This window comes from Aegilops tauschii, chromosome 3, assembly GCF_002575655.3.
Source record: "Aegilops tauschii subsp. strangulata cultivar AL8/78 chromosome 3, Aet v6.0, whole genome shotgun sequence".
NCBI classification, from domain to species: domain Eukaryota; kingdom Viridiplantae; phylum Streptophyta; class Magnoliopsida; order Poales; family Poaceae; genus Aegilops; species Aegilops tauschii.
Window position 1 is genome coordinate 135,257,856 of NC_053037.3, and position 27,718 is coordinate 135,285,573.

Consider the following 27,718-nt stretch of genomic DNA (forward strand, 5'->3'; position numbering starts at 1 on the left):
TGGTGCAATTGCCTTGGCAAAGGAATCCAGATTTCACAAGAGAACCAAGCACATCAAGAGACGCTTCAATTCCATCCGCGACCAAGTCAAGGAGGGAGACATAGAGATTTGCAAAGATACATACGGATCTGAATGTTGCAAACCCGTTGACTAAGCCTCTCTCATGAGCAAAACATGATCAGCACCAAGACTCCATGGGTGTTAGAATCATTACTGTGTAATCTAGATTATTGACTCTAGTGCAAGTGGGAGACTGAAGGAAATATGCCCTAGAGGCAATAATAAAGTTGTTATTTATATTTCCTTATATCATGATAAATGTTTATTATTCATGCTAGAATTGTATTAACCGGAAACTTAGTACATGTGTGAATACATAGACAAACTAAGTGTCACTAGTATGCCTCTACTTGACTAGCTCGTTGAATCAAAGATGGTTAAGTTTCCTAGCCATAGACATGAGTTGTCATTTGATTAACGGGATCACATCACTAGAGAATGATGTGATTGACTTGACCCATTCCGTTAGCTTAGCATTCGATCGTTTAGTATATTGCTATTGCTTTCTTCATGACTTATACATGTTCCTATGACTATGAGATTATGCAACTCCCGAATACCGGAGGAACACTTTGTGTGCTACCAAACGTCACAACGTAACTGGGTGATTATAAAGGTGCTCTACAGGTGTCTTCGATGGTACTTGTTGAGTTGGCATAGATCAAGATTAGGATTTGTCACTCCGATTATCGGAGAGGTATCTCTGGGCCCTCTCGGTAATGCACATCACTATAAGCCTTGCAAGCAATGCAACTAATGAGTTAGTTGCGGAATGATGTATTACAGAACCAGTAAAGAGACTTTCCGGTAACGAGATTGAACTAGGTATTGAGATACCGATGATCGAATCTCGGGCAAGTAACATACTGATGACAAAGGGAACAACATATGTTGTTATGCGGTTTGACCGATAAAGATCTTCGTAGAATATGTAGCAGCCAATATGAACATCCAGGTTCCGCTATTGGTTATTGACCGGAGATGAGTCTCGGTCATGTCTACATAGTTCTCGAACCCGTAGGGTCAGCATGCTTAAAGTTCGGTGACGATCGGTAATATGAGTTTATGTGTTTTGATGTACCGAAGGTAGTTCGGAGTCCCGGATGTGATCATGGACATGACGAGGAGTCTCGAAATGGTTGAGACGTAAAGATTGATATATTGGACGGCTATATTCGGACACCGAAAGTGTTCCGGATGGTTTCGGAGAAAACCGGAGTGCCGGAGGGGTTACCGGAACCCCCCGGGGAAGTATTGGGCCTTAGTGGGCCTAAGGGGAGAGAGAGGGCAGCAGCCCAGGAGGTGCCCCCCCATGAGGAGTCCGAATTGGACTAGGGGAGGGGCCGCGGCCCCTCTTTCCCTCTCCCTCTCTTTCCTTCCCCTTTCCCCTTCCTAGTAGGACTAGGAAAGGATGAATCCTACTCCTACTAGGAGGAGGATTCCTCCTCTCCTTGGGGTGCACCAAGGCCGGCTGGCCTCCCCCTTGCTCCTTTATATACGGGGGCGGGGGGGGGGGGGGGGGGGCACCCAAAGACACACAAGTTGATTGTTTCAAGCCGTGTGCGGTGCCCCCCTCCACCATAATCCACCTCGGTCATATCGTAGCGGTGCTTAGGCGAAGCCCTGCGTCGGTAGCAACATCATCACCGTCATCACGCCGTCGTGCTGACGGAACTCTCCCATGAGGCTCTGCTGGATCGGAGTTCGTGGGACGTCATCGAGCTGAACGTGTGCTGAACTTGGAGGTGCCGTGCGTTCGGTACTTGGATCGGTCGGATCGTGAAGACGTACGACTACATCAACCGTGTTGTCATAACGCTTCCGCTTTCGGTCTACGAGGGTACGTGGACAACACTCTCCCCTCTCGTTGCTATGCATCACCATGATCTTGCGTGTGCGTAGGAATTTTTTTGAAATTACTACGTTCCCCAACAAGCCTTCTCATTGATTCCCGCGGGAACCGAGGCGATGAGAACGACGAAGCGTGGGGGCCGCTGACACGGCGGGCCCGCCGTTCTTTCGCGCCAAAAACGCGTCCCACGGCGCCCCCGGGCGCCCGCAGCGCGTCGGGTTCGGCCTGGGTCCGCCGGCACCAGTTTTGGGTCGAACCTGTGAAAATTGGGCTTCTGGGGGTGCGACTGGGCCGTTTTTTCAGCGCCGGCGATAAAAAGGGCCTTGGGGAGGCCTGTTAGGGACGCGGCTGGAGATGCTCTAAGCTCCAGGCTCCGGGAGCCCCTATGTGCCGCATTCTGCGGCAAAGAGATGGCCTAACGCACACGGTGTGTCCCCACTAGGCCGGCCCATTACAGTGCCCCGCGAATGTCATGCTAAAAAGGTAGTTCGCAGTTTGCTCATCCTGGAAATCGAACCCTGGACTACCATCTCAAGTGCGCTCGCTGTCAGCCACTATAACTAAAGAGGACTCGTGACAAATACGCATCACGAGGTTTTAAGACTAAATAGCGGTAGCAGACTTAAACCTATTTGAAAAGAATCCCGAACAATATTCCAAAATTTGATTTAGTTTGCGAAATTACGAAACATTTTTGACAAACCCAAACAATTCTCTGAAATGTCGATTTATTTTTCAATTTCTGAACTTTTTTCGTAAACATGAACATTTTCCGAATTTTTGAACAAAATTTCCAAATGGGAACAATTTTTAAAGTCATGAATATATTTTGAACTTTTAGAACAAATTTCGAAATGAAGAACAATTTTGAAAATCCTAATCAAAATTGAAATACCAATTTTTCTAATACGCGAATAAAAATTAGAAAACATGAATATTTTTTGAAATCTGTGAACAATTTCTAAACTTTTTTCGTAAACATGAACATTTTTCGAATTTTCAAACAAAATTTCAAAATGGGAACAAGTTTTAAAATCATGAACATATTATTAATTTTTAGAACAAATTTGAAAACGAAGAACAATTTTGAAAATCCCAAACAAATTTGAAACACGAACACTTTTTAAATACATGAGCAAAAAATAGAAGATGAGAACATTTTTTGAAATATGTGAACAATTTTTGAAAACAGCAACATTTTTCTAAATCGCGGTCATTATTTAAAATTCTGTAAAAACGAACAAAAACATCTCGAACAATTTTTGAAAAACGGAAACATTTTTTTGGAATTCCCGAACAAAATTTTAAAAATGCGAACATATTTTAATATGATTTTTTATGAAAACACTACCATTTTAAAAAAATTGAAATTGTTGAAAAGCACAAAGTTTTTGAAGTTTCCAAACAAATTTTCAAACATGAACATTAAAAAAGAAATTGAAATATAAAAAAGAAACGAAAAAAGAAACAGAAAAGGAATAGAAAAGAAAAAAGAAAGAAGAACAATAAACAGAAAAACGAAAAAAAACAAAGAAAAACCAGAAAACTGGTTCAGGGAACCTGCTAGAAGGTTCCTAAAACCAGAAAATACCGGCTGGGAAACTCTAGAAGTTTCCCAAAATCGGAAACGATTGAACTCGTTAACGGGCCGGCCCAGATTACACGGCTCGGTCGCGAGTCTGTGCGAAGCCTCGACTGTTCGACGCAAAATGCGGCGAATAGGATATTCCCCAGGCTCATCCAATTCCGCAGATGTGGTGAAGCTACATGGGCCTCCCCGATCCATTTTGTCTGATCAGGATAGCCTCTTCGTTAGCATCATTTTCCTTTTTACCGGAATCACTAGCATCTTTTCGCCTGATTTGTTAAAACTGACGCACATTGAACATAAACCTATCATCCGTAATACAATGACCAAACTGAGCGGGTGAATCAAAGTTTGGAGATGTATTCTTCGTATAAGAAAAAAAAAAGGTCTTCGTTTGACGGACGAGCTTGTACCGTCCTCGTCAGTGTCAGGATGGTGCAAGTGCCAGATGCCAAAATGACCATCTAATGAAACATCTATGTATAATGATTGTCGAGCAACAACATCTTATCTCTATTTAGCTGCATCTTGCGTGCGGTACTCCTGAACTTGTGAAGGTCGTGGTCATGTCTAGTGTAGTGTGAGGTGCGTTTGGCTGTGCTTGCGTCAGTTCCAACCAGCTAATGAAACATATACATGTTGTGTGGTCTCGAACTCTCTAGAAATAGCTTTCAACACATTGCGTGGTCTCGAACTCTCTTGGAACACATACACGTCGCATGAGTAGCCGGACTCCAGCCATCCACCCCCGCGATTGTCAGGAAGAGCGAGCTCACGTCTCGAGAAGGAACCACCGGACCTCGCCGCAAATCTCTCGTGCACCCAAGTGTTGTCGGAGAGGGCCATCTACCCTCTCGCACCGGTCCGAGGCGCGTCGATCTTGCGGGGGTGAGCAGTATATAGGTCAAGAGCGTTGCCGATCGGTCACATGGGCCAACACTGGTGTTCATTTGACAATTTGCCATTTCGCTGAAAAGATCATGCTGACTTTCACGTTTCAACGTTGTCGTTTGTGTTCATATCTTTTGCTGAAATCTGCGGTGGGAAATTAAGATATATACGCCATTTAAATAGGCAGACATATGACTATACTGCTGTTTTATTTGAATTATTGCGGGATGATCCGCCGTTTCAGTCAGTGTCAGCACCAGCGGCAGCACGTGCCAAATGACAAAAGGACCGCCACCCTGATATATAAAACTATCCAATATATCGTTGCCGTTGCCGAGCAGCAGCAACGTCTTACGTGTCTGCATTTAGCGTGCGGTACAGGTGAACATATGAAGACGATCCAGTCTATATCTAACGTAGTCTATCTTGGAGGATTCTACAGAAAACAAAAATATAGGACTCGCATCACCAACTACATAATAAACAGAGCCAGAGAGGGTGCAGGTGCGCTTGCGTCGCTACACTACACAGGCTGAGCCATGGACGTCTCGTCACTCTCCGCTCTCCTGCGCTCATCGCCATTCCTCCTCCTCCTCCTCGCCCTGCTGGTGCCAATCTTCTCCTCCTTGTTCCTCTTCTCTGCCAGGAAGAAGCTCTCTCCGTCCTGCGCCGATGGCGGCCAGCGGCTGCCTCCGTCGCCGCCGGGGTTTCCCGTCCTCGGCCACCTGCCCCTTCTTGGGTCCCTGCCGCACCGGAAACTCCGGTCGCTGGCGGAGGCGCACGGCCCGGTCATGCTCCTGCACCTCGGCCGCGTGCCCACCGTCGTGGCCTCCTCGGCCGCCGCGGCGCAGGAGGCCATGAAGACCCGCGACCTGGCCTTCGCGAGCCGCGCCCAGATACGCATGGCCGAGAGGCTCCTCTACGGCCGCGACATGGTGCTGGCGCCCTACGGCGAGTACTGGCGCCAGGCGCGCCGCGTCTGCGTGGTCCACCTCCTCAACCACCGCCGCATCCTGTCCTTCCGCCGCGTCCGGGAGCAAGAGGTCGCCGCCCTGCTCGACGGCGTCCGCCGCCGCTCGCTTCACCCGCCGGGCGTGCTGAACCTCAGCGACATGCTCACCTCCTACTCCAACGCCGTCATCAAGCGGGCCGCGTTCGGCGACGGGGAGTACGGGATCGACGGCGACGACGGGGGCGAGAAGCTGAGGAAGGTGCTGGACGACTTCGAGGAGCTGCTGGGGACGCCCACGGTGGGGGAGTTCGTGCCGTGGCTGGCATGGGTGGACACGCTGACGGGGCTGAATGCCCGGGCCACGCGCACGTTCGAGGCGCTCGACGGGTTGCTCGAGCGGGTCATCGCGGACCACCGCAAGCGGCGTCTGGCCGGCGGGCCGGTGGTGGGAGACGGCCTGGACGATCAGCGGGACTTCGTGGACGTGCTGTTGGACGTGAGCGAGACGGGAGAGGAGGCCGGCGGAGTCCGGTTCGACGTGGTCAGCATCAAGGCCATTATGCTGGTACGTACGTTGTTCGTGCGTGTATTTTGTACGGGAGCACCTATTTTGGAAAAAGAATACAGCGGTAGTCAATTTTCTGGGGCGTCCGATCATCATCCAATGGTCAGGATCACGCTGCCACTGTGTTCTTCTTCTCGGTCCTTCCGCGCGCCGCCGACTTGCCCCGCCCATTTACCGGCCTTCACCCTCTCCGGCATTCAGAGATTAGCAAGCGCTACTTTTTTATTATTAATTAACAAACATGTGCTATAGCACAAGTTTGCAACGATCAGCTCCACGCTGGATGTGGACGTAGGAAGAACCGGGTTTGCTGATTAATTAGCTCTCATCCAAATACAAGTCGATTGATGTGCAAACTGTTCAGAGCATGGTTAATAAGAGAGCCGTCCGTTGGCTATATGCGAAGGCCATGTCACATACAGCCTTCATTAAAGCCCACTTGTATAATAGATTGAGACTATCCACAATGGGAGTAACATAGGTAGTAATCACATATATCTAGATAAAATAGATGATGTGGCAAGTAATAAATGAAGGAAGAGAGGCATGTAGTAACATAGCTAGTTACTACTAGTATGAGTAATATCACACATATCAAGACAAGATGAGTCTATAGCATAATAAATAAAGTGTTGCATGTTACCACACATATGTTACTCCCCACTATAGAGGTAGTAACATAAAGTAGTAACATGAGCATGTTACTACTCTATGTTACTATCCATTGTGGCTAGTCTGACTATACATCGGCTATTAGAATGACTATAATAATCAACGTTTGCATGTGGATGGAGACAAGGAAGCTCACCTGATTGGGAGAGAGGAAGGAACGCCCAGCTTTTTACCTTGCACACGGCTGCATGTGGGTTACTTTTTCTTGTTTCTAGAGCTAGAGCCGGCAACGAGTGAAGCGCCCGGTTCCTTCTCTTTCTTCCCTTCTCTCTCTTACAGCTAGGATATTGATGATGTGGAATGGCTTATAGCCTGCTGATTAGGACCTATTGTACTTGCTCTCAGAGGTATAGGGAGCGCTGATCCTGACCATCTTCCCTTCCACTCCATTGTCGACGCTGGGGAGTGAATAGCATAAAACTACCACAATTCGCGTTAAGGTTTTAAAAGACTACCACATTTTTGTTTGTGACTGATAACTACCAGAATCAGCGTCGACTGTTTCAAAAAACCCAAATCTTCCGTTGCTAAGAAATTAAACCGGTTTATGACAGATCGGGCCCGCACCTAAACAAACCGTCCGTTTGACCGTTTGTTTCTCTAATAAAAAAATTCTCGTGTAAATTTCTTCTTCAACCCTGGGTTCTTTTACAAATATAAAAATATGCCCTTATTTTTACAGAATAGCCCCTATAACCATTTAGAAAAAGCAATCGGGTCCCTCAATCAAAAAGCAATCCCGCCCACAAAATCCCGTCGGCCATCCCCACGCTCCTCCCTGGCCATGTCGCCGCCGCGCACCAAGTCACCGCTTGGAACCTGCGGGGCCGGCGAGATCTGGCACAGGCAGCGCCGCCGAGGGCTGCTACCTCCTCACCCGCTCCGGCTCTCCACCATCGTGCGGGAGTGTGACGCCCCCGATTTGACCGTACACTAATCATGCACGCAAATGTGTACGATCAAGGTCAGGGACTCACGGGAAGATATCACAACACAACTCTACAACATAAATAAGTCATACAAGCATCATAATACAAGCCAGGGGCCTCGAGGGCTCGAATACAATTGCTCGATCACAGACGAGTCAGCGGAAGCAACAATATCTGAGTACAGACATAAGTTAAACAAGTTTGCCTTAAGAAGGCTAGCACAAACTGGGATACAGATCGAACGAGGCGCAGGCCTCCTGCCTGGGATCCTCCTAACTACTCTTGGTCGTCGTCAGCGGCCTACACGTAGTAGTAGGCACCTCCAGTGTCGTAGGAGTCATCGTCGACGGTGGCGTCTGGCTCCTGGACTCCAGCATCTGGTTGTGACAACCAGATAGAAAAGAAAAGGGGGAAAAGAGGGAGAGAAGCAACCGTGAGTACTCATCCAAAGTACTCGCAAGCAAGGAGCTATACTACATATGCATGGGTATATGTGTAAAGGGGCATATCAGTGGACTGAACTGCAGAATGCCAGAATAAAAGGGGGATAGCTAGTCCTGTCGAAGACTACGCTTCTGGTCATCTCCATCTTGCAGCATGTAGAAGAGAGTAGATTGAAGTCCTCCAAGTAGCATCGCATAGCATAATCCTACCCGGCGATCCCCTCCTCGTCGCCCTGTTAGAGAGCGATCACCGGGTTGTATCTGGCACTTGGAAGGGTGTATTTTATTCAGTATCCAGTTCTAGTTGTCATAAGGTCAAGGTACAACTCCGGGTCGTCCTTTTACCGAGGGACACGGCTATTCGAATAGATAAACTTCCCTGCAGGGGTGCACCACATAACCCAACACGCTCGATCCCATTTGGCCGGACACACTTTTCTGGGTCATGCCCGGCCTCGTAAGATCAACGCGTCGCAGCCCCACCTAAGCACAACAGAGCGGTCAGCACGCCGGTCTAATCCTAAGCGCGCAGGGGTCTGGGCCCATCGCCCTATGCGCACCTGCACGTTGCGTACGCGGCCGGAAGCAGACCTAGCCTAGTGGCGTTCCAGTCCAATCCGGCGCGCGCCACTCAGTCGCTGACGTCAAGAAGGCTTCGGCTGATACCACGACGCCGGGATACCCATAACTACTCCCGCGTAGATGGCTAGTGCGTATAGACCAAATGGCCAGACTCAGATCAAATACCAAGATCTCGTTAAGCGTGTTAAGTAACCGCGAACGCCGACCAGGGCCAGGCCCACCTCTCACCTGGGTGGTCTCAACCTGCCCTGTCGCTCCGCCACAAAGATCCACTTGCGGGTACTCCTACGAGCCGACCCGACTTTAGTCATCACATGTGTCATGTATAAAGTATATAAGTATATACCCGTGATCACCGCCCAGGTGATCACGGCCCGATAGTATAGCACAGCAGACGGACAAGAATGTAGGGCCACTGATGGAAATCTAGCATCCTATACTAAGCATGTAGGATTGCAGGTACAGGTATCAACAGTAGTAGCAAGGATAGGCTATGCATCAGGATAGGATATCGGAAAACAGTAACATGCTACACTACTCTAATGCAAGCAGAATAGAGAAGAGTAGGCGATATCTGGTGATCAAGGGGGGGGGGCTTGCCTGGTTGCTCTGGCAAGTAGGAGGGGTCGTCGACTCCGTAGTCGAACTGGGCAGCAGCAGGGGCGGTCTCGTAGTCTACCGGAGAGAAGAGGGGGAAGAAACAGTAAATACAATGCAAACACAAGCATGACGATGCGTGACATGACAATGAGCGGTGCTAGGTGTGCCCTAACGCGACAGTAGGTGGTACCGGTGAAGGGGGGGAACATCCGGGAGGTATTCCCGATGTTTCGCGTTTTCGGACAGACGGACCGGAGGGGGAAAGTTGCTAGTTCAATAGGTTAGGGAGGTGTGGTGGATGAACGGACTGCGCATTCGGATTCGTCTCGTCGTTCTGAGCAACTTTCATATAGAAAACATTTTCATCCGAGTTACGGTTTAAAAGATATGGATTTTCAAAGATTATTTGAATTTCTGGAATTATTTAATTAACAGAAAAGGGCTATGACGTCAGCATGACGTATGAGTGACGTCAGCGGTCAACAGTCCGGTTGACTGGTCAAAACTGACACGGGGGACCCACCTGTCATAGACAGTGGGTTAACAGAAGATTAAACTAATTAATTTTTAGTTAATTAACTACTGGGCCCACCTGTCAGTGAGTGATTAGATTAATTAATTATTTTTATTTATAAAACATTTTCCTTTTCTTTTTTTTTCTTTTTTTTTTGCGGCGGGGCCCGCATGTCAGTGGCTGGGCCTGCCCAGTCAGCACGTTGACTGGGTGGACCCAGTCAACGGGGCCCACGGGCCCACTGGCAGTGGCACTGGGGGGGGCAGGCCAGCCACGTCGGCGGCCGGAGCGACTCCGACGAGCCAAACGCGGCGGCGCGGCTCGGGAGGGGCGCGGGTTTCACGCACAGGGGGTCTGCGGGGTCGTGGCGGGGCGCGTTCGACGCGGCTCGGCGCCGCGCGTCCAACGGTGGTGGCCGGAGGGGCTGGAACGGGCGGGGGCGAGCGCTTCGAGCTCGCCGGCGGCGAGGTGCCTCGGGCGAGCAACGGCAACGTTGGTTCGGCGCGAGATCGGGCAAGCAGAGGAGCTGGGGAGCATCTACGTGCGGTGGGGAGTGCTACGGGCTTGAGCCCGTGACCAAAAGGTCACCGGAGACCCGCCGGCGACCAGCTCCGCGGCGCGGCGTTCGGGCGCGAGCGGGGAAGAAGCTAGGGGGCGCGCGAGAGAGAAAGGACAGGGGAGGAGGGGGAGAGAGGCTCACCGCGCGGCACACGGAGGCCGGTGAGAGCTTAGGAGCAGCAGGTCGGCGCCGGGGAAGAAGGGGGTCGCCGGCGTCCGAAGTTGAAGACGAGCTCGGGGAGGCCGTTGCAGTGGCTCCGAGCTTCAACGGAGAGGCGGAGGTGGTGTAGTCGAGGGCGGCGACGGCGTATGACACGGCGAGGTGGCGATTGGGGCATGGTGGCCGTGTGAATGACGGGAACGGCGGCGAGCGCGTCGGGCGTGGGGAAGAAGAGAGCGGCGCGGATCTGGGGGGGGAAGAGGGAGGCGCAGGGGCCGAGAGGTGAGCGGGGTGAGTGGGAGAGAGGCCCGAGGAGGCGGGGGGCTGGCGTCCTTATCCTCCCCGTCGCCGGCGAGGGGGTGCGGCGGGGACGGCCCCTGTTCCGACCCCGGTCGGGGGAACAGGGAAGGGGGCGAGGGGGAGTGGGAGATGGGCTAGGCCGGCTGGGCCGGGGGTCGGCCCAGTTGGGCCAGGGGTCCAGTGGGGGGGAGGGCCTTCTCTCTCTTTTTTTTTCTTTTTCTTTGTCTGTTCTGTTTTCTGTTTTCTTTTATTTGTTTATTTTCTTTTCTGTTTTATTTCATTTAAAAGTATTTAGGTATTTTATAAAAATGTGTTTTCTCCACCATAATTACCAGTGTATTATTTGGCACCCACCGAACATTTTTGTTTAAATTTTTGAAAACTTTTATTTTCCACTTTGATTTTAATTGAAGTTTGAACTAGGAGTTTGAAAAGAAATGTGATGCAATTGTGATCAAGCCCTGTTTAGCAACATGATTAGCCTAATCTCAGAGAGTTACTGTAGCATGATTCTCGGGGTGTTACAAATCTCCTCCACTACAAGAAATCTCGTCCCGAGATTTAGGAGGTAGAAGGAAACAGTGCGGGGTATTCTTCGCGCAGACGATCCTCTCGTTCCCAAGTGGCCTCATCTTCAGAATGGTGCGACCACTGGACTTTGAGGAACTTGATCGCCTTCTGACGTGTGCGGCGTTCAGCTTGGTCGAGAATGCGGACCGGATGCTCCTTATAGGAGAGGTCTTGCTGCAATTCGAGCACTTCATGATCCACAGCTCGGATTGGGTCCTTGAAGCAACGGCGGAGCTGTGACACATGGAACACATCGTGAACCTGAGAAAGGTTCGGCGGTAGCTCCAGTTGGTATGCCACTTCTCCACGCCTTTCGAGAATAGTGAATGGGCCAATATAGCGAGGAGCTAGTTTGCCCTTGATCCCGAAGCGGTGAGCACCCTTCATAGGTGTGACTCGAAGATAAGCCTTTTCGCCAGGTTGATAGACCATGTCTTTATGATGACGGTCATACTGACTCTTCTGACGTGACTGAGCAGTCTTGAGATTCTCACGAATAATGCGGACTTGTTCTTCGGCACCTTGGATAATATCCGGACCGAAGAGTGGACGTTCCCCAGTTTCTGACCAGTTCAGAGGGGTTCGGCACTTTCGTCCATATAACACTTCGAAGGGGGCCATCTTCAGACTAGCTTGATAGCTATTATTATAAGAGAACTCAGCATACGGGAGAGATTCCTCCCATTTCTTGCCGAAGGAAATAACACAAGCTCGAAGCATGTCTTCGAGAACTTGGTTGACGCGTTCAACTTGCCCTTGCGATTGAGGATGAAACGCAGTACTGAATGACAGATGAGTTCCCATAGCTTCTTGGAAACTTGCCCAGAATCTTGAAGTGAATAAGCTGCCACGGTCTGAGCTGATAACCAATGGAATACCGTGGAGTGAAACAATCCTGGACATATAGAGCGTTGCCAACTGGCTAGCAGTGATCGTTTCTTTGACTGCCAGAAAATGTGCAACTTTGGAAAGCCGGTCAATGACGACAAGAATAGCATCATTACCTTTCTGTGATTTGGGAAATCCAGTGACGAAGTCCATCTCAACATGGTCCCATTTCCATTCAGGAATAGAGATAGGTTGCAGAGTTCCAGCAGGCCTTTGATGTTCTGCTTTGATACGACGGCAAACGTCACACTCAGCAACATAACGAGCAATGGCTTGCTTCATATTAGGCCACCAGAATCTCTGACGGATGTCTTGGTACATCTTTGTACTACCAGGATGGATACACAGAGGTGTATCATGAGCTTCTTTCATAACTTCCTGTGTCATATCCAGGTTTTTCTCTGCACATGGCACCACTAGGCGGCCCTTGAAGTATAATGTGCCATCTTCAGCAATAGTGAAGAATGAGGGCTTTCCTTCTGCGAGGTAGCGCTTAATCTTGTGGGCTTCGGAGTCATACTTCTGTAGCCTTTTGATGCTGTCCTCGAGATCTGGTTTAGCAACCAGGGTATTGAGGGAACCCTGGGTAACAACGTGGAGGTTCACCTTGCCAAACTCCTTAGGAGGGGGAGCGAGTGCACCCGGAGGAACAATATGGAGGTTCAGCTTCCTGAATTCTTCAACAAGCGAGGGCCGAACTTTATGAACCTGGAGGTGGTTGCAGTAAGACTTGCGGCTCAAGGCATCAGCCATTACATTAGCCTTGCCTGGCGTATAGGAAATACCCAAGTCAAAGTCTGCAACAAGCTCCATCCATCTCTGTTGACGGAGGTTCAGATCTGGCTGAGTAAACAGATATTTCAGACTTTGGTGGTCAGTGAAGATCTCGCAACGATTACCGAGAAGGTAATGTCGCCACTGCTTCAGCGCATGAATGACAACAGCAAGTTCGAGGTCGTGAACTGGGTAGTTCTCTTCGTGAGGGCGCAATTGCCGAGAGGCATAAGCAATCACTTTGCGGTCTTGCATTAGGACACAGCCTAATCCTTGACGGGAAGCGTCGCAGTAAATGATAAAGTCCTTCTTAGTATCAGGTGGAGCTAGAACTGGAGCAGAAGTCAACTTGTCTTTGAGTGCCTGGAAACTTTCCTAACATTTGTCTGTCCATTGGAACTTGACACCCTTATGCAACAGGTTAGTCAGAGGCCTGGCGATCTTAGAGAAGTTCTCGACGAATCGACGGCAATAGCTGGCGAGACCGAGAAAACTTCTGACTTGCTTAACGTTCTTGGGAGGAGTCCAATCAAGAATAGCCTGAACTCGCTCGGGGTTGACGGCAATACCATCCTTAGAGATGACATGCCCAAGATAGGTTACTTCCGGTAGCCAGAATTCACATTTGGAGAACTTGGCATATAGTTGATGTTCTCGTAGCTTCTCCAGCACAAGTCGAAGATGTTCGGCATGTTCTTCTTCGTTCTTGGAAAATACCAGGATATCATCCAGATAAACCACGACGAACTTGTCGAGGTAATCCATGAATATATAGTTCATCAGACGAGAGAAGGTGGCTGGAGCATTGGTTAAACCGAAAGACATGACGGTGTACTCGTATGAACCATAGCGAGTCACGAAGGCGGTCTTTGGGATATCCTCTTCTCGAACACGGATCTGGTGGTAGCCCAACCTCAAGTCGAGCTTAGAGAACACTGACGAACCCGCCAGTTGATCATACAGATCATTGATCCGAGGAAGAGGGTACTTATTCTGAATGGTAGCTTGGTTTATAGGACGGTAGTCTTGAACTAACCGGTTTGTCCCATCCTTCTTCTTGACAAAGAGAGAAGGTGCTCCCCAAGGAGAGCAACTTGGGCGAATAAATCCTTTGCGAAGAGATTTGTCGATTTCCTCCTTAAGCTCAAGGAGTTCATGCGGCGGCATTTTGTAGGGTCGCTTGGCTATAGGAGTGGTGCCTGGTTTCAAGTCGATGATGAATTCGACAGCTCTAGCAGGGGGAATCCCTGGAAGTTCTTCAGGGAAGACGTCGAGGAATTCACGCACGACGGGAATGTTCTCAATGCCCTCGAGTGGTGCAGCGTTCAATGCATAGAGCCTTGCCTCGGCATTTTGCACCAGATGAGCTTGGTAAGCAACTATTTCATCTGAAGGGTGTAGCAGATGGACGGTTTTAGTGGCGCAAACTATAGAAGCAGTATGCGCTTTCAACCAATCCATACCCAAAATGAGGTCGATGTTAGACGACTTCAGGATAATGGGAGAGGCATAGAATTCCAGCCCTTCGATTTCCACGGGGACATCAATGCCAACCAAGGAGGTTTGACACTGTCCCACGGGGTTTTTGACCAGTACCAAAGTGTTCATCTCCTCACATTTAACGTCGTGCTTGTATGCAAAATCTTCTGACATGAATGAATGCGATGCACCTGTATCAAATAAAACAGATGCTGGTACTGAATTTACGAGGAGTGGACCCATCACAGTAGCAGGCTGGTCTTGAGCCTCGTTGAGATCAACGTGGTTGGCATGAGCACGACCATAAGACTTAGCATTGTTGTTGCGGGGCTGATTGTTACCACGGCCAGTTGCTGGAAGGGCCAGTTGATTCTGGTTCTGGTTGCATTCTCTAGCACGGTGTCCTGGTTGACCACACCTGAAGCACAAGCCATTATTCGGAGTGGGAACAGGAGCTTGGGATGGTGGAGCTGGAAGTCTTGACTGCCTAGATGGTGGTGGAGGCAGACGAGGTGCAGCATAGGTCTGCCTTGGGGCAGATGCATTTGGACGGTACATGCTGTTCGGGATCCATATCTTACGCTTCTGTGCGGGCGAGCCCGAAGATGAGCCCGTGTCACGGTTGCGCCTGTGAGAGCTCTGGTATTCCTGCAGACCAGTTTCGACATTGATGGCCTTGTTCACCAAGGTGGAGAAATCAGCAAAGTCATGCACTAGAAGTGCGAGCTTGATGTCAGCTTGAAGGCCATCACGGAACTTCTCCTGTCTGCGTGCATCAGTTGCAATGTCTTCTTCAGCATAGCGGGACAAGTCCAGAAACTCCCGCTGATAAGCTTCGACAGTTTTGTTGCCTTGGGTGAGGTTGCGGAACTCACACTTCTTCCGGTCCATGACTCCCTGAGGAATGAAGCGGGCACGGAAAGCAGCTTGGAAGTCTGGCCATGTGATGATTGTTCCAGCTGGCAGAGTACGCCTGTGGCTGTCCCACCATTGAGCTGCGGGTCCCTTCAAGAAGAAGGAAGCAAAGGTGACATAGCTGGCAGGGGCTACATCAGCAGACTCCATCTCATAGGTGATGTCACGGAGCCAGTCATCAGCATCCAGAGGCTGAGTTGAGCTGCGGTAGATGGTTGGGTTGAGGCGTATGAAATCTTGAAGAGTCACTTGAGCTGGCTGCTGGTTCATATTGGGGCGAGGAAACTGGGCCATCATATTTTCCATGAATTGGCGGTTCAGTTCAAACTGTTGGATCATACCAGCCATGTACTCAGGTGGTGGTGGGGCATCGCCACCACGACCACGACCACCTGGTCTAACCATCCTGCTAATATATAACCGGGGTAGATCAGCATTGAGAATATGTGCTAAGACAAGAATCATTCATGATGAAACATGCATAACGAAAGGAGCACGATAGCTACTACATAGTAGTCGGCATAGCTTACAAAAGGGGTCATGCACAGAGTTCAGTACACAGAGTTCAGTACATAGACTAATACATCATAGGCGGCATACAGGCTCGCGGCGACTGCAACTAATACTACTAGCAAGCCTACATCAGTCCCAAGAGGTACTGTGGAGGTAATCGTAGCCCGACAGCTGGTAGTGAGGCAACGGATAGCCCTCCACGTCAGCAGACTGGGGGCCGCGGATACTCAGGTGTAGAGCCCGACGCTCAGGTGGCAGAAGAGGACCAAGTGCGGGGGAGTAGCCTCCCACCTCTGGCCAACCGACACCGTGGGGCATCACGGTCCTGGCTGGGTAGATCGCAGTACGCGGTACCTGTCCAGATCGGACAAAGGGGTGCAGCAGCGTCAGAGCACGGTAAAGGTGCTGACGGGTGGTGTACATCTCGTGGCGAAGAGCTCGGTTAGCTCGATCCAGCCCATCAGCATGCAGAACCAGGTTCTGATGGTAGAAGGGCTCTCGGGTGACAGTGGAGTAGGCAGCAGTATAGTATCCCTCCGCACCATCATCGGATGCGATAGCAATGTGCCTGAAAGGGGAGGTGTCCAACTCCCGATACTCTCCACGAAGACGTGTCAGAGCAGCATAGGCAGCATCGTGGACAGCCATATCGATGGTCACACCAACTCCATGTGCGGTGTGAAGCACAGTAGTGGAGTCATACTCCCGAGAGTAGAGGTGGACGATGGCACGGTACTGCTCCTGGTTAAAGTCCTGGTACTCCTCGTAGACGGTGTACTCAGGGTGCCAGCGATAACCCAGATAGGTCATCATCTCAGCTAGCACCGCAGGTGATCCCGAGGCACCAATGGCCGTCGTGTGGCGAACGACCTGCCTCGTGGGTTCCATCTGAAAGCAAAGACGTTTCAAAGGAGTCAAATGACAGTGGGTGAATTGTTCATAATACTACTCTAAGAAACAACTATGGCTTATCCAACTTTGGGGTGAATGCTGTCACGGGATCCTAGTGTTAGAGTTAGTAAATTCGTTTAACCCGAGTAGAAGAGAGTTCAGAGTCCCAGAGTAAAGGTCGAGGAGTAAAAGATCCTAGTACCACCCAATGGCGACGTGGGCCCGTAAGACACACAGCCATGTTTGTAAAAGTTTTGTAATGTCTAGACTCGACTTCGGCCAAGGAGTGTGGAAAGGGGGATTCCTACAGGCAGTCGGCTCTGATACCAACTTGTGACGCCCCCGATTTGACCGTACACTAATCATGCACGCAAATGTGTACGATCAAGGTCAGGGACTCACGGGAAGATATCACAACACAACTCTACAACATAAATAAGTCATACAAGCATCATAATACAAGCCAGGGGCCTCGAGGGCTCGAATACAATTGCTCGATCACAGACGAGTCAGCGGAAGCAACAATATCTGAGTACAGACATAAGTTAAACAAGTTTGCCTTAAGAAGGCTAGCACAAACTGGGATACAGATCGAACGAGGCGCAGGCCTCCTGCCTGGGATCCTCCTAACTACTCCTGGTCGTCGTCAGCGGACTGCACATAGTAGTAGGCACCTCCAGTGTCGTAGGAGTCATCGTCGACGGTGGCGTCTGGCTCCTGGACTCCAGCATCTGGTTGCGACAACCAGGAAGAAAGGAAAGGGGGAAAAGAGGGAGAGAAGAAACCATGAGTACTCATCCAAAGTACTCGCAAGCAAGGAGCTACACTACATATGCATGGGTACATGTGTAAAGGGCCATATCAGTGGACTGAACTGCAGAATGCCAGAATAAAAGGGGGATAGCTAGTCCTGTCGAAGACTACGCTTCTGGTCATCTCCATCTTGCAGCATGTAGAAGAGAGTAGATTGAAGTCCTCCAAGTAGCATCGCATAGCATAATCCTACCCGGCGATCCCCTCCTCGTCGCCCTGTTAGAGAGCGATCACCGGGTTGTATCTGGCACTTGGAAGGGTGTATTTTATTCAGTATCCAGTTCTAGTTGTCATAAGGTCAAGGTACAACTCCGGGTCGTCCTTTTACCGAGGGACACGGCTATTCGAATAGATAAACTTCCCTGCAGGGGTGCACCACATAACCCAACACGCTCGATCCCATTTGGCCGGACACACTTTTCTGGGTCATGCCCGGCCTCGTAAGATCAACGCGTCGCAGCCCCACCTAAGCACAACAGAGCGGTCAGCACGCCGGTCTAATCCTAAGCGCGCAGGGGTCTGGGCCCATCGCCCTATGCGCACCTGCACGTTGCGTACGCGGCCGGAAGCAGACCTAGCCTAGTGGCGTTCCAGTCCAATCCGGCGCGCGCCACTCAGTCGCTGACGTCAAGAAGGCTTCGGCTGATACCACGACGCCGGGATACCCATAACTACTCCCGCGTAGATGGCTAGTGCGTATAGACCAAATGGCCAGACTCAGATCAAATACCAAGATCTCGTTAAGCGTGTTAAGTAACCGCGAACGCCGACCAGGGCCAGGCCCACCTCTCACCTGGGTGGTCTCAACCTGCCCTGTCGCTCCGCCACAAAGATCCACTTGCGGGTACTCCTACGAGCCGACCCGACTTTAGTCATCACATGTGTCATGTATAAAGTATATAAGTATATACCCGTGATCACCGCCCAGGTGATCACGGCCCGATAGTATAGCACAGCAGACGGACAAGAATGTAGGGCCACTGATGGAAATCTAGCATCCTATACTAAGCATGTAGGATTGCAGGTACAGGTATCAACAGTAGTAGCAAGGATAGGCTATGCATCAGGATAGGATATCGGAAAACAGTAACATGCTACACTACTCTAATGCAAGCAGAATAGAGAAGAGTAGGCGATATCTGGTGATCAAGGGGGGGGGCTTGCCTGGTTGCTCTGGCAAGTAGGAGGGGTCGTCGACTCCGTAGTCGAACTGGGCAGCAGCAGGGGCGGTCTCGTAGTCTACGGAGAGAAGAGGGGGAAGAAACAGTAAATACAATGCAAACACAAGCATGACGATGCGTGACATGACAATGAGCGGTGCTAGGTGTGCCCTAACGCGACAGTAGGTGGTACCGGTGAAGGGGGAACATCCGGGAGGTATTCCCGATGTTTCGCGTTTTCGGACAGACGGACCGGAGGGGGAAAGTTGCTAGTTCGATAGGTTAGGGAGGTGTGGTGGACGAACGGACTGCGTATTCGGATTCGTCTCGTCGTTCTGAGCAACTTTCATATAGAAAACATTTTCATCCGAGTTACGGTTTAAAAGATATGGATTTTCAAAGATTATTTGAATTTCTGGAATTATTTAATTAACAGAAAAGGGATATGACGTCAGCATGACGTATGAGTGACGTCAGCGGTCAACAGTCCGGTTGACTGGTCAAAACTGACACGGGGGACCCACCTGTCATAGACAGTGGGTTAACAGAAGATTAAACTAATTAATTTTTAGTTAATTAACTACTGGGCCCACCTGTCAGTGAGTGATTAGATTAATTAATTATTTTTATTTATAAAACATTTTCCTTTTCTTTTTTTTTCTTTTTTTTTGCGGCGGGGCCCGCATGTCAGTGGCTGGGCCTGCCCAGTCAGCACGTTGACTGGGTGGACCCAGTCAACGGGGCCCACGGGCCCACTGGCAGTGGCACTGGGGGGGGGCCAGGCCAGCCACGTCGGCGGCCGGCGCCGGAGCGACTCCGACGAGCCAAACGGGGCGGCGCGGCTCGGGAGGGGCGCGGGTTTCACGCACAGGGGGTCTGCGGGGTCGTGGCGGGGCGCGTTCGACGCGGCTCGGCGCCGCGCGTCCAACGGTGGTGGCCGGAGGGGCTGGAATGGGCGGGGGCGAGCGCTTCGAGCTCGCTGGCGGCGAGGTGCTTCGGGCGAGCAACGGCAACGTTGGTTCGGCGCGAGATCGGGCAAGCGGAGGAGCTGGGGAGCATCTACGTGCGGTGGGGAGTGCTGCGGGCTTGAGCCCGTGACCAAAAGGTCACCGGAGACCCGCCGGCGACCAGCTCCGCGGCGCGGCGTTCGGGCGCGCGCGGGGAAGAAGCTAGGGGGCGCGCGAGAGAGAAAGGACAGGGGAGGAGGGGGAGAGAGGCTCACCGCGCGGCACACGGAGGCCGGTGAGAGCTTAGGAGCAGCAGGTCGGCGCCGGGGAAGAAGGGGGTCGCCGGCGTCCGAAGTTGAAGACGAGCTCGGGGAGGCCGTTGCAGTGGCTCCGAGCTTCAACGGAGAGGCGGAGGTGGTGTAGTCGAGGGCGGCGACGGCGTATGACACGGCGAGGTGGCGATTGGGGCACGGTGGCCGTGTGAACGACGGGAACGGCGGCGAGCGCGTCGGGCGTGGGGAAGAAGAGAGTGGCGCGGATCTGGGAGGGAAGAGGGAGGCGCAGGGGCCGAGAGGTGAGCGGGGTGAGTGGGAGAGAGGCCCGAGGAGGCGGGGGGCTGGCGTCCTTATCCTCCCCGTCGCCGGCGAGGGGGTGCGGCGGGGACGGCCCCTGTTCCGACCCCGGTCAGGGGAACAGGGAAGGGGGCGAGGGGGAGTGGGAGATGGGCTAGGCCGGCTGGGCCGGAGGTCGGCCCAGTTGGGCCAGGGGTCCAGTGGGGGGGAGGGCCTTCTCTCTCTTTTTTTTCTTTTTCTTTGTCTGTTCTGTTTTCTGTTTTCTTTTATTTGTTTATTTTCTTTTCTGTTTTATTTCATTTAAAAGTATTTAGGTATTTTATAAAAATGTGTTTTCTCCACCATAATTACCAGTGTATTATTTGGCACCCACCGAACATTTTTGTTTAAATTTTTGAAAACTTTTATTTTCCACTTTGATTTTAATTAAGTTTGAACTAGGAGTTTGAAAAGAAATGTGATGCAATTGTGATCAAGCCCTGTTTAGCAACATGATTAGCCTAATCTCAGAGAGTTACTGTAGCATGATTCTCGGGGTGTTACAGGGAGGCCATGCTCCGGCCAGAGGGGCGCCGCCACGCGTCATGGAGGGGCGCACTGCCCACCTCCGATGCCCGCCGCCGCGGAGAGGCCGGCCACCTCCCCTGCCCACCTCGGCAGAGAGGCCGACCACCTCCGCTGGCCGCCTCCACGAAGAAGCCGGCCACACCGCCACCACCTCGAGCCGACGCCGCCATGGATCGAGCCCGTCGCCCGCGTGGAGGTCCACATCTGCGCCGAGGCCGGCCACACCGCCACCACCTCGAGCCGGCGCCTCCATGGATCCCGGCGTGTCGAGCTGCTCCCTGCGCCGCCTGTTCCTCCAACCTGGCCGACGCCGTTCCTCAGGGTGGGCGTGGGCGAGCGCCCTCACCTCAGGGAGCTAATTGCTTTAAGAACAGGGAGTTTACCAATTTTTTGCAAACGAGACACTGACATGTGGACTCCACAAATCAGTTAACGGTCAAACAATCAGTTAAACTGACGGTTTGGTTAGGTGTGGGTCCGACCTATCATAGTCCGGTTTAAATTCTTAGCAGCAGGCGATTTGGGCTTTTTGAAACAACCGACATCGATTTTGGTAGTTATCAATCACAAACAAAAATGTGGTAGTTTTTGTGACGCCCCCGACTTGACCGTACACTAATCATGCACGCAAATGTGTACGATCAAGATCAGGGACTCACGGAAAGATATCACAACACAACTCTAAAACATAAATAAGTCATACAAGCATCATAATACAAGCCAGGGGCCTCGAGGGCTCGAATACAGGTGCTCGATCATAGACGAGTCAGCGGAAGCAACAATATCTGAGTACAGACATAAGTTAAACAAGTTTGCTTTAAGAAGGCTAGCACAAACTGGGATACAGATCGAAGGAGGCGCAGGCCTCCTGCCTGGGATCCTCCTAACTACTCCTGGTCGTCGTCAGCGGACTGCACATAGTAGTAGGCACCTCCAGTGTCGTAGGAGTCATCGTCGACGGTGGCGTCTGGCTCCTGGACTCCAGCATCTGGTTGCGACAACCAGGAAGAAAGGAAAGGGGGAAAAGAGGGAGAGAAGAAACCATGAGTACTCATCCAAAGTACTCGCAAGCAAGGAGCTACACTACATATGCATGGGTACATGTGTAAAGGGCCATATCAGTGGACTGAACTGCAGAATGCCAGAATCAGAGGGGGATAGCTAATCCTATCGAAGACTACGCTTCTGGTAGCCTCCATCTTGCAGCATGTTGAAGAGAGTAGTTTTGAAGTCCTCCAAGTAGCATCGCATAGCATAATCCTACCCGGCGATCCCCTCCTCGCCGCCTTGTTAGAGAGCGATCACCGGGTTGTATCTGGCACTTGGAAGGGTGTATTTTATTAAGTATTCGGTTCTAGTTGTCATAAGGTCAAGGTACAACTCCGGGTCGTCCTTTTACCGAGGGACTCGGCTATTCGAATAGATAAACTTCCCTGCAGGGGTGCACCACATAACCCAACACGCTCGATCCCATTTGGCCGGACACACTTTTCTGGGTCATGCCCGGCCTCGTAAGATCAACACGTCGCAGCCCCACCTAGGCACAACAGAGAGGTCAGCATGCCGGTCTAAATCCTATGGCGCAGGGGAACGCGGCCGGAAGCAGACCTAGCCTAGTGGCGTTCCAGTCCAATCCGGCGCGCGCCACTCAGTCGCTGACGTCACGAAGGCTTCGGCTGATACCACAACGTCGAGTGCCCATAACTGTTCCCGCGTAGCTGGTTAGTGCGTATAGACCAAATGGCCAGACTCAGATCAAATACCAAGATCTCGTTAAGCATGTTAAGTATCCGCGAACGCCGACCAGGGCCAGGGCCACCCCTCTCCTAGGTGGTCTCAACCTGCCCTGTCGCTCCGCCATAAAGTAACAGTCGGGGGCCGTCAGGAACCCAGGCCCACCTCTACCGGGATGGAGCCACCTGTCCTTTCAGCCCCCTCACCAGAATCACTTGCGGGTACTCAACGAGCCGACCCGACTTTAGTCACCACATATGTCATGTATAAAGTATATAGTATATACCCGTGATCACCTCCCGCAGTGATCACGACCAGTAGTATAGCATGGCAGACGGACAAGAATGTAGGGCCACTGATGGAACACTAGCATCCTATGCTAAGCAGTAGGATAGCAGGTAAGGGGAACAACTATAGCAACAATGACAGGTTATGCATCAGGATAGGATTAACGGAAAGCAGTAACATGCTACACTACTCTAATGCAAGCAGTATAGAGAAGAATAGGCGATATCTGTTGATCAAGGGGGGGGGGCTTGCCTGGTTGCTCTGGCAAGGAGGGGTCATCGTCGACATAGTCGATCACAGGGGCGGCATCGGTCTCGGGGTCTACCGGAGAGAAGAGGGGGAAGAAACAGTAAATATAAAGCAAACATAGCATCACAAAGCATAACGTGGTAATACGACGTGTCGGGTGTGACCTAACGTATGTCTACACGAATAGGTGAAGGGGGGAATTCAACCGGGAATGTTTTCCTGGTTCCGGACCTGTGCCAAACAGATGACCGGAGGGGGAAAGTTCCATGTTCAGCATGCTAGAGGCATGTGACAAATGAACGGACCGCGTATTCAGATTCGTTGGATTTTTCTGAGCAACTTTCATGTAGAAAACATTTCCATCTGAGTTACGGTTTATTTTCTATGAATTTTTAAAGATTAAATTACTTTCTGGAATTATTAATATTAACAGAAAAGGAATTATGACGTCAGCAGAGTGTCAACATGACATCAGCAGGTCAACAGACCCGCTGACTGGTCAAACTGGCCAGTGGGTCCCGCATGTCATAGGCAGAGGGCTAGCAGTGGGTTATTTTAATTGAACATGGGGGTTAATTAGCAGCTGGGCCCCACATGTCAGTGGCTAATTAGTCTAACAAGTTAATTTTATTTATAAAAACGTTTAGTTAGCCTAATTAACAGACGGGGCCCACATGTCAGTGCACAGTAACTGCGTTGACCAGAGTCAACGTGGTCAACTGGGCGCCGAGGCCCCCTGGCAGCCTCACTGGGGTGGCCCCCATAGGGCCACGTTGGCGCCAGGTCAGCACGGCGGCCGGAGCAACGCCGGCGTCCAAAACGCACGGCGGCGCGCACGGGAGGCCGCCGGATTTGCGCTACGGTGGCTCAAATCGGACGCGGCTGGACTCGTTCGAACGAGAAGACGACGGCGAGGCGATCTGGGGTGGTGGCAGAGGCTGCGGTGGTCTGGAACATTGACGGCGAGCGGCGAGGCGGACGCTGGACTTCGGTCGTCATCGGGACCGGGGCTGGGTGCGTTTGCGGGCAAACCAAGCGGCTAGACGAGGCCTACGCGGTGCGGTGAGCGCGATGGTGGCACGCACGTGACCCAAGGGTCACCGTGGCTACGCCGGCGACAAGCGCGAGCGGCGGAGTGTTCGGTCGTCGGTGGCATCGGCGGCTACGAGACGTGGGCGAGCTAACGGAGAGGGGGATGAGAAGCGGGAGCTCACAGCGGAGCCATAGGGAGTGGCAGTGAGCTCGGGGAGGGCGCGAGGTAGCCGGAATCGGCGACGAACGCCGGCGATCCGAAGGTTGAAGACGAGCTCGTTCCGGTCGGGGTAGAGGCGCTCGGCTCGGTCCCGATGGCGTAGGCGACGTAGACGATGACGAGGAAGACGGTGAGCTCCAGATCGAGGCGCGGGAGGCACGGTGGCCACGGAATCGAGCGGCGACGGCGGCGAGCGTTTCGGTGAGGTGGGGAACGAGAGAGGGAGAGGCACGCGGGGGCGAATGGATGAAGATGACGAGAGGGGAGGCCACGGTGGAGATCTTATCCACCCCGACGGCCTGTAGCGGCGTGGTCGGCGAGGCGGGTTCGGCGGCGACGGCGGGCGCGCCTCGGTCGCTTGAACAGAGAACGGGGGAGAAGGAGGAGGCCGTGTGGGCAGGCCTGGCCGGCCGGCTGAATGGCCAGCTGGGCCACGAGGCCCACGAGGGTAGGGGGGTTTCTCCTCTTTTTATTTTTATTCTTTTCCAGTTTCTTTTATTTATTTTTCTTTTTTGTTTTATTTTATTACTAGTAGATTTTAGTTTTATAAAAATATGAGACCAACACTTAAATTAGTGTTTTAAATTACCCCTCTGTCGCAAGAAGTTTCACACTTTAATAAAATAGGTTTATATTTGTTTGCTATTTAAAAGCATGTAATAAATATTTTTAGCCCCTGTTTTAATTAGTTAAAGGCATTAAACCACTTTGCAAAGATGTTGGTTCACAACCATAATTAGTTATGGAATTTTCCACACTTTGAACATTTTACTATGCATGTTTAACAAATTTGAATTTTTGACTTTAAAGTTGAATTTGAATACGAACAGTGATTTGGATCAAGTGAGGATTGGCAACGGTAATGTGATGACATGGCACCATTAATAGAGGTTTACCGTAGCTTAATTATCCGGGCGTCACAGTTTTTTGGAACCCTAACGCGAATTGTGATAGTTTTATGCTATTCACTCGACGTGGGGTGACGAGGGAAAGAGGCTGCATGCTTGTCGTCCACCTCCACCTAGGGGTGGGTATCTGCACCAAATGGCGTGCCGTACGACGCCAATACTGCTTATCGACTACCCTACAGCTTTTGGCGTCATTTTTTCCATTCTAATACTCCTTCCGTTTCTTTTTACTCCACATATAAGATTTGGTCAAAGTCAAACTACACAAAGTTTGACCAAATTTATATAAAAAAATATGACATCTACAATACTAAAACTATATAGTATGAAAATACGTTTCATGATGCATTTGATAATATTGATTTCATATTGTGAATGTTTCTATTTTTTAATATAAAGTTAGTCAAACTCTACAAAGCTTGACTTTGACCAAACCTTATATGCGCACTAAAAAGAAACGGAGGGAGTACGTCAATAGTGCTTAGCACTTAGTAGTCGGCACTCCGCCCGAAATGTCAAGTCGGTGACCGTGCACGAACTAAATTTGGGTACGACAAAAATAATACTCCCTAACAACGTGTCGGGGCTTCCATAACACTTTGTTTTTTGACCGGAAGGAGTAGAATCGAAAATCCTAATCCTAAACCTACAAACGGCTACATAGCTGCTACAAAAACTTTCGACTAATCCCCCCCCCCCCCCCCCCCCCCCCCCCCCCCCGATTTTCAGATGGAGTGGGCCTCACTCTGGCCTTTAATCCAATCAAATACTCCCACGTTAGATAGTTCGTAAATTTATGTAAAGTCGTAAACTATTACGTGGATATAGCATTGCTCGAGTACAATTAATGGCCGAAAGTAAAATAATAATTTGGGTGACTTTGAGCTCGCTTATGTGCAACTAAACTGAATTTCATTGGATCGAGGAATAGCTAGCAAATCTGACATATAAAACTGCCGAAGTACTACAACCTGACCCTGTTGGGCATGCATGATTATACAGGATATGTTCGCCGCCGCGACAGACACAACCTACACGACAATGGAGTGGACCATGGCGGAGCTCATCAACCACCCGCGCGTGATGCAGAAGCTCCAGGACGAGATCCGCGCGGCCGTCAATGGCGCCGGCCACGTCACGGAGGACCACCTCGGCACGCTGCGCTACCTGAGGGCCGTGATCAGGGAGACACTCCGGCTGCACGCGCCCCTGCCGCTCCTCTTGCCCCGGGAGACACTCGAGGACACGGAGCTGCTGGGCTACCGCGTCCCGGCGCGGACGCGCGTGGTGATCAACGCCTGGGCCATCGGCCGGGACCCGGCGACGTGGGAGCGCGCCGAGGAGTTCGTGCCGGAGCGGTTCGTGGATGACCCGGCGGAATATGGGGCGGGGCATGACGACTTCAGGGCGGTGCCGTTCGGTGCCGGGAGGAGAGGGTGCCCCGGGGTCGGGTTCGCCGTGCCGTCGATGGAGCTAGCGCTGGCGGGCCTGCTGTACCATTTCGACTGGGAGCCGCCGCTGGCGGCCGGCGGGGCAGCGTCGAAGCTGGACTTGAGCGAGCTGTTTGGGATATCTGTGCGACTCAAGACGGCGCTGCATGTGGTTGCTAAGCCGTGGTCTCCTTGAGCGGCGCGCGCGGCTTGCTTGAAGATGTACTGCCATACCTTCCATACTGGTGGTTGTTCTGTGTTCTTGTATGTACTATATACTGCTTGAAATGTATTACGAGATCATTGTAGACGTGTGTTGCCGCGCCCGTCTATTAAAACTGTAAAATGTCAAGAACTGATAAACATATATATTTTAAATTACATATAGCAGAGTGTGCAGACCACGTCAAAATAGAGTCGTCCGATTTATTCGAGGAGGTCATAACAAGGACTTTTGCACAAGTCACATAGTGAACTTAGATAACAAAGGAATACTATAAAACATAAGCATGGAACCAAGCAGTTAGTTGGGCATATGCTGACTATTTTCAACAAGCCAAAACCATTTCTATATCTGGACATGTTCACTTTGAATAAAAAAAGAAGCAAATGAAAGCACATTACTTCATTGATATGACAGGAAATCTTACACATCAGCTCATGTGCATTTTTCTTGTAGGTCTACACATCCAAGTAGTGCATGTAGTGCGCTCGGTGGCGTCCAACAAACCTGGCAAAAAAGTTACATTTAGTACCTTTATAGCGAGTGTCATCACAGGTTAGTTTTCAGCATGCTACTCTTCCTTGAACCTCCTTGCGTACATCTTCTGTAGATGATATTGCTAGGTACTTGAACTTCGTAGCTTACATTTCTGTAGATGACAAGCCTGTCCAGCAGTCAAATGGGTCGCATATAAACGGTCGGGGAACATAAAAAGATATGGAGGTGATATGCACATTGCTTAGGTAATATGCATCAACACCATCCTAACTTACATAACGAGCACCTTCTAAAATTTTGATACATTTTTACAAGGAAGCCTAAGCCAAGTCATTGGGTGCATGAAGGAAGTTTTGGTCCCTTAAAATACCTTAATTCTGA

General features: G+C 50.9%; 1 protein-coding gene across 1 annotated transcript; it reads left to right on the forward strand.

Moving 5' to 3' along the window:
* Window positions 1-4,849: 4,849 nt before the first annotated feature.
* Window positions 4,850-27,003, forward strand: LOC109757170 (cytochrome P450 736A117). Its single transcript, XM_040403653.3, has 2 exons — window positions 4,850-5,908; window positions 26,189-27,003. Exons 1-2 carry the CDS (start codon window positions 4,931-4,933, stop codon window positions 26,810-26,812), a joined length of 1,602 nt encoding a protein of 533 aa, XP_040259587.1. The 5' UTR covers window positions 4,850-4,930; the 3' UTR covers window positions 26,813-27,003.
* Window positions 27,004-27,718: the final 715 nt, after the last annotated feature.

Excerpts from the sequence above, each read along its gene's own strand:
- LOC109757170 (XM_040403653.3), top strand. The coding sequence starts at position 4,931 with ATGGACGTCTCGTCACTCTCCGCTCTCCTGCGCTCATCGCCATTCCTC. Across the intron at positions 5,909-26,188 it reads GCATCAAGGCCATTATGCTG|GATATGTTCGCCGCCGCGAC; the intron begins GTACGTACGTTG and ends ATGATTATACAG.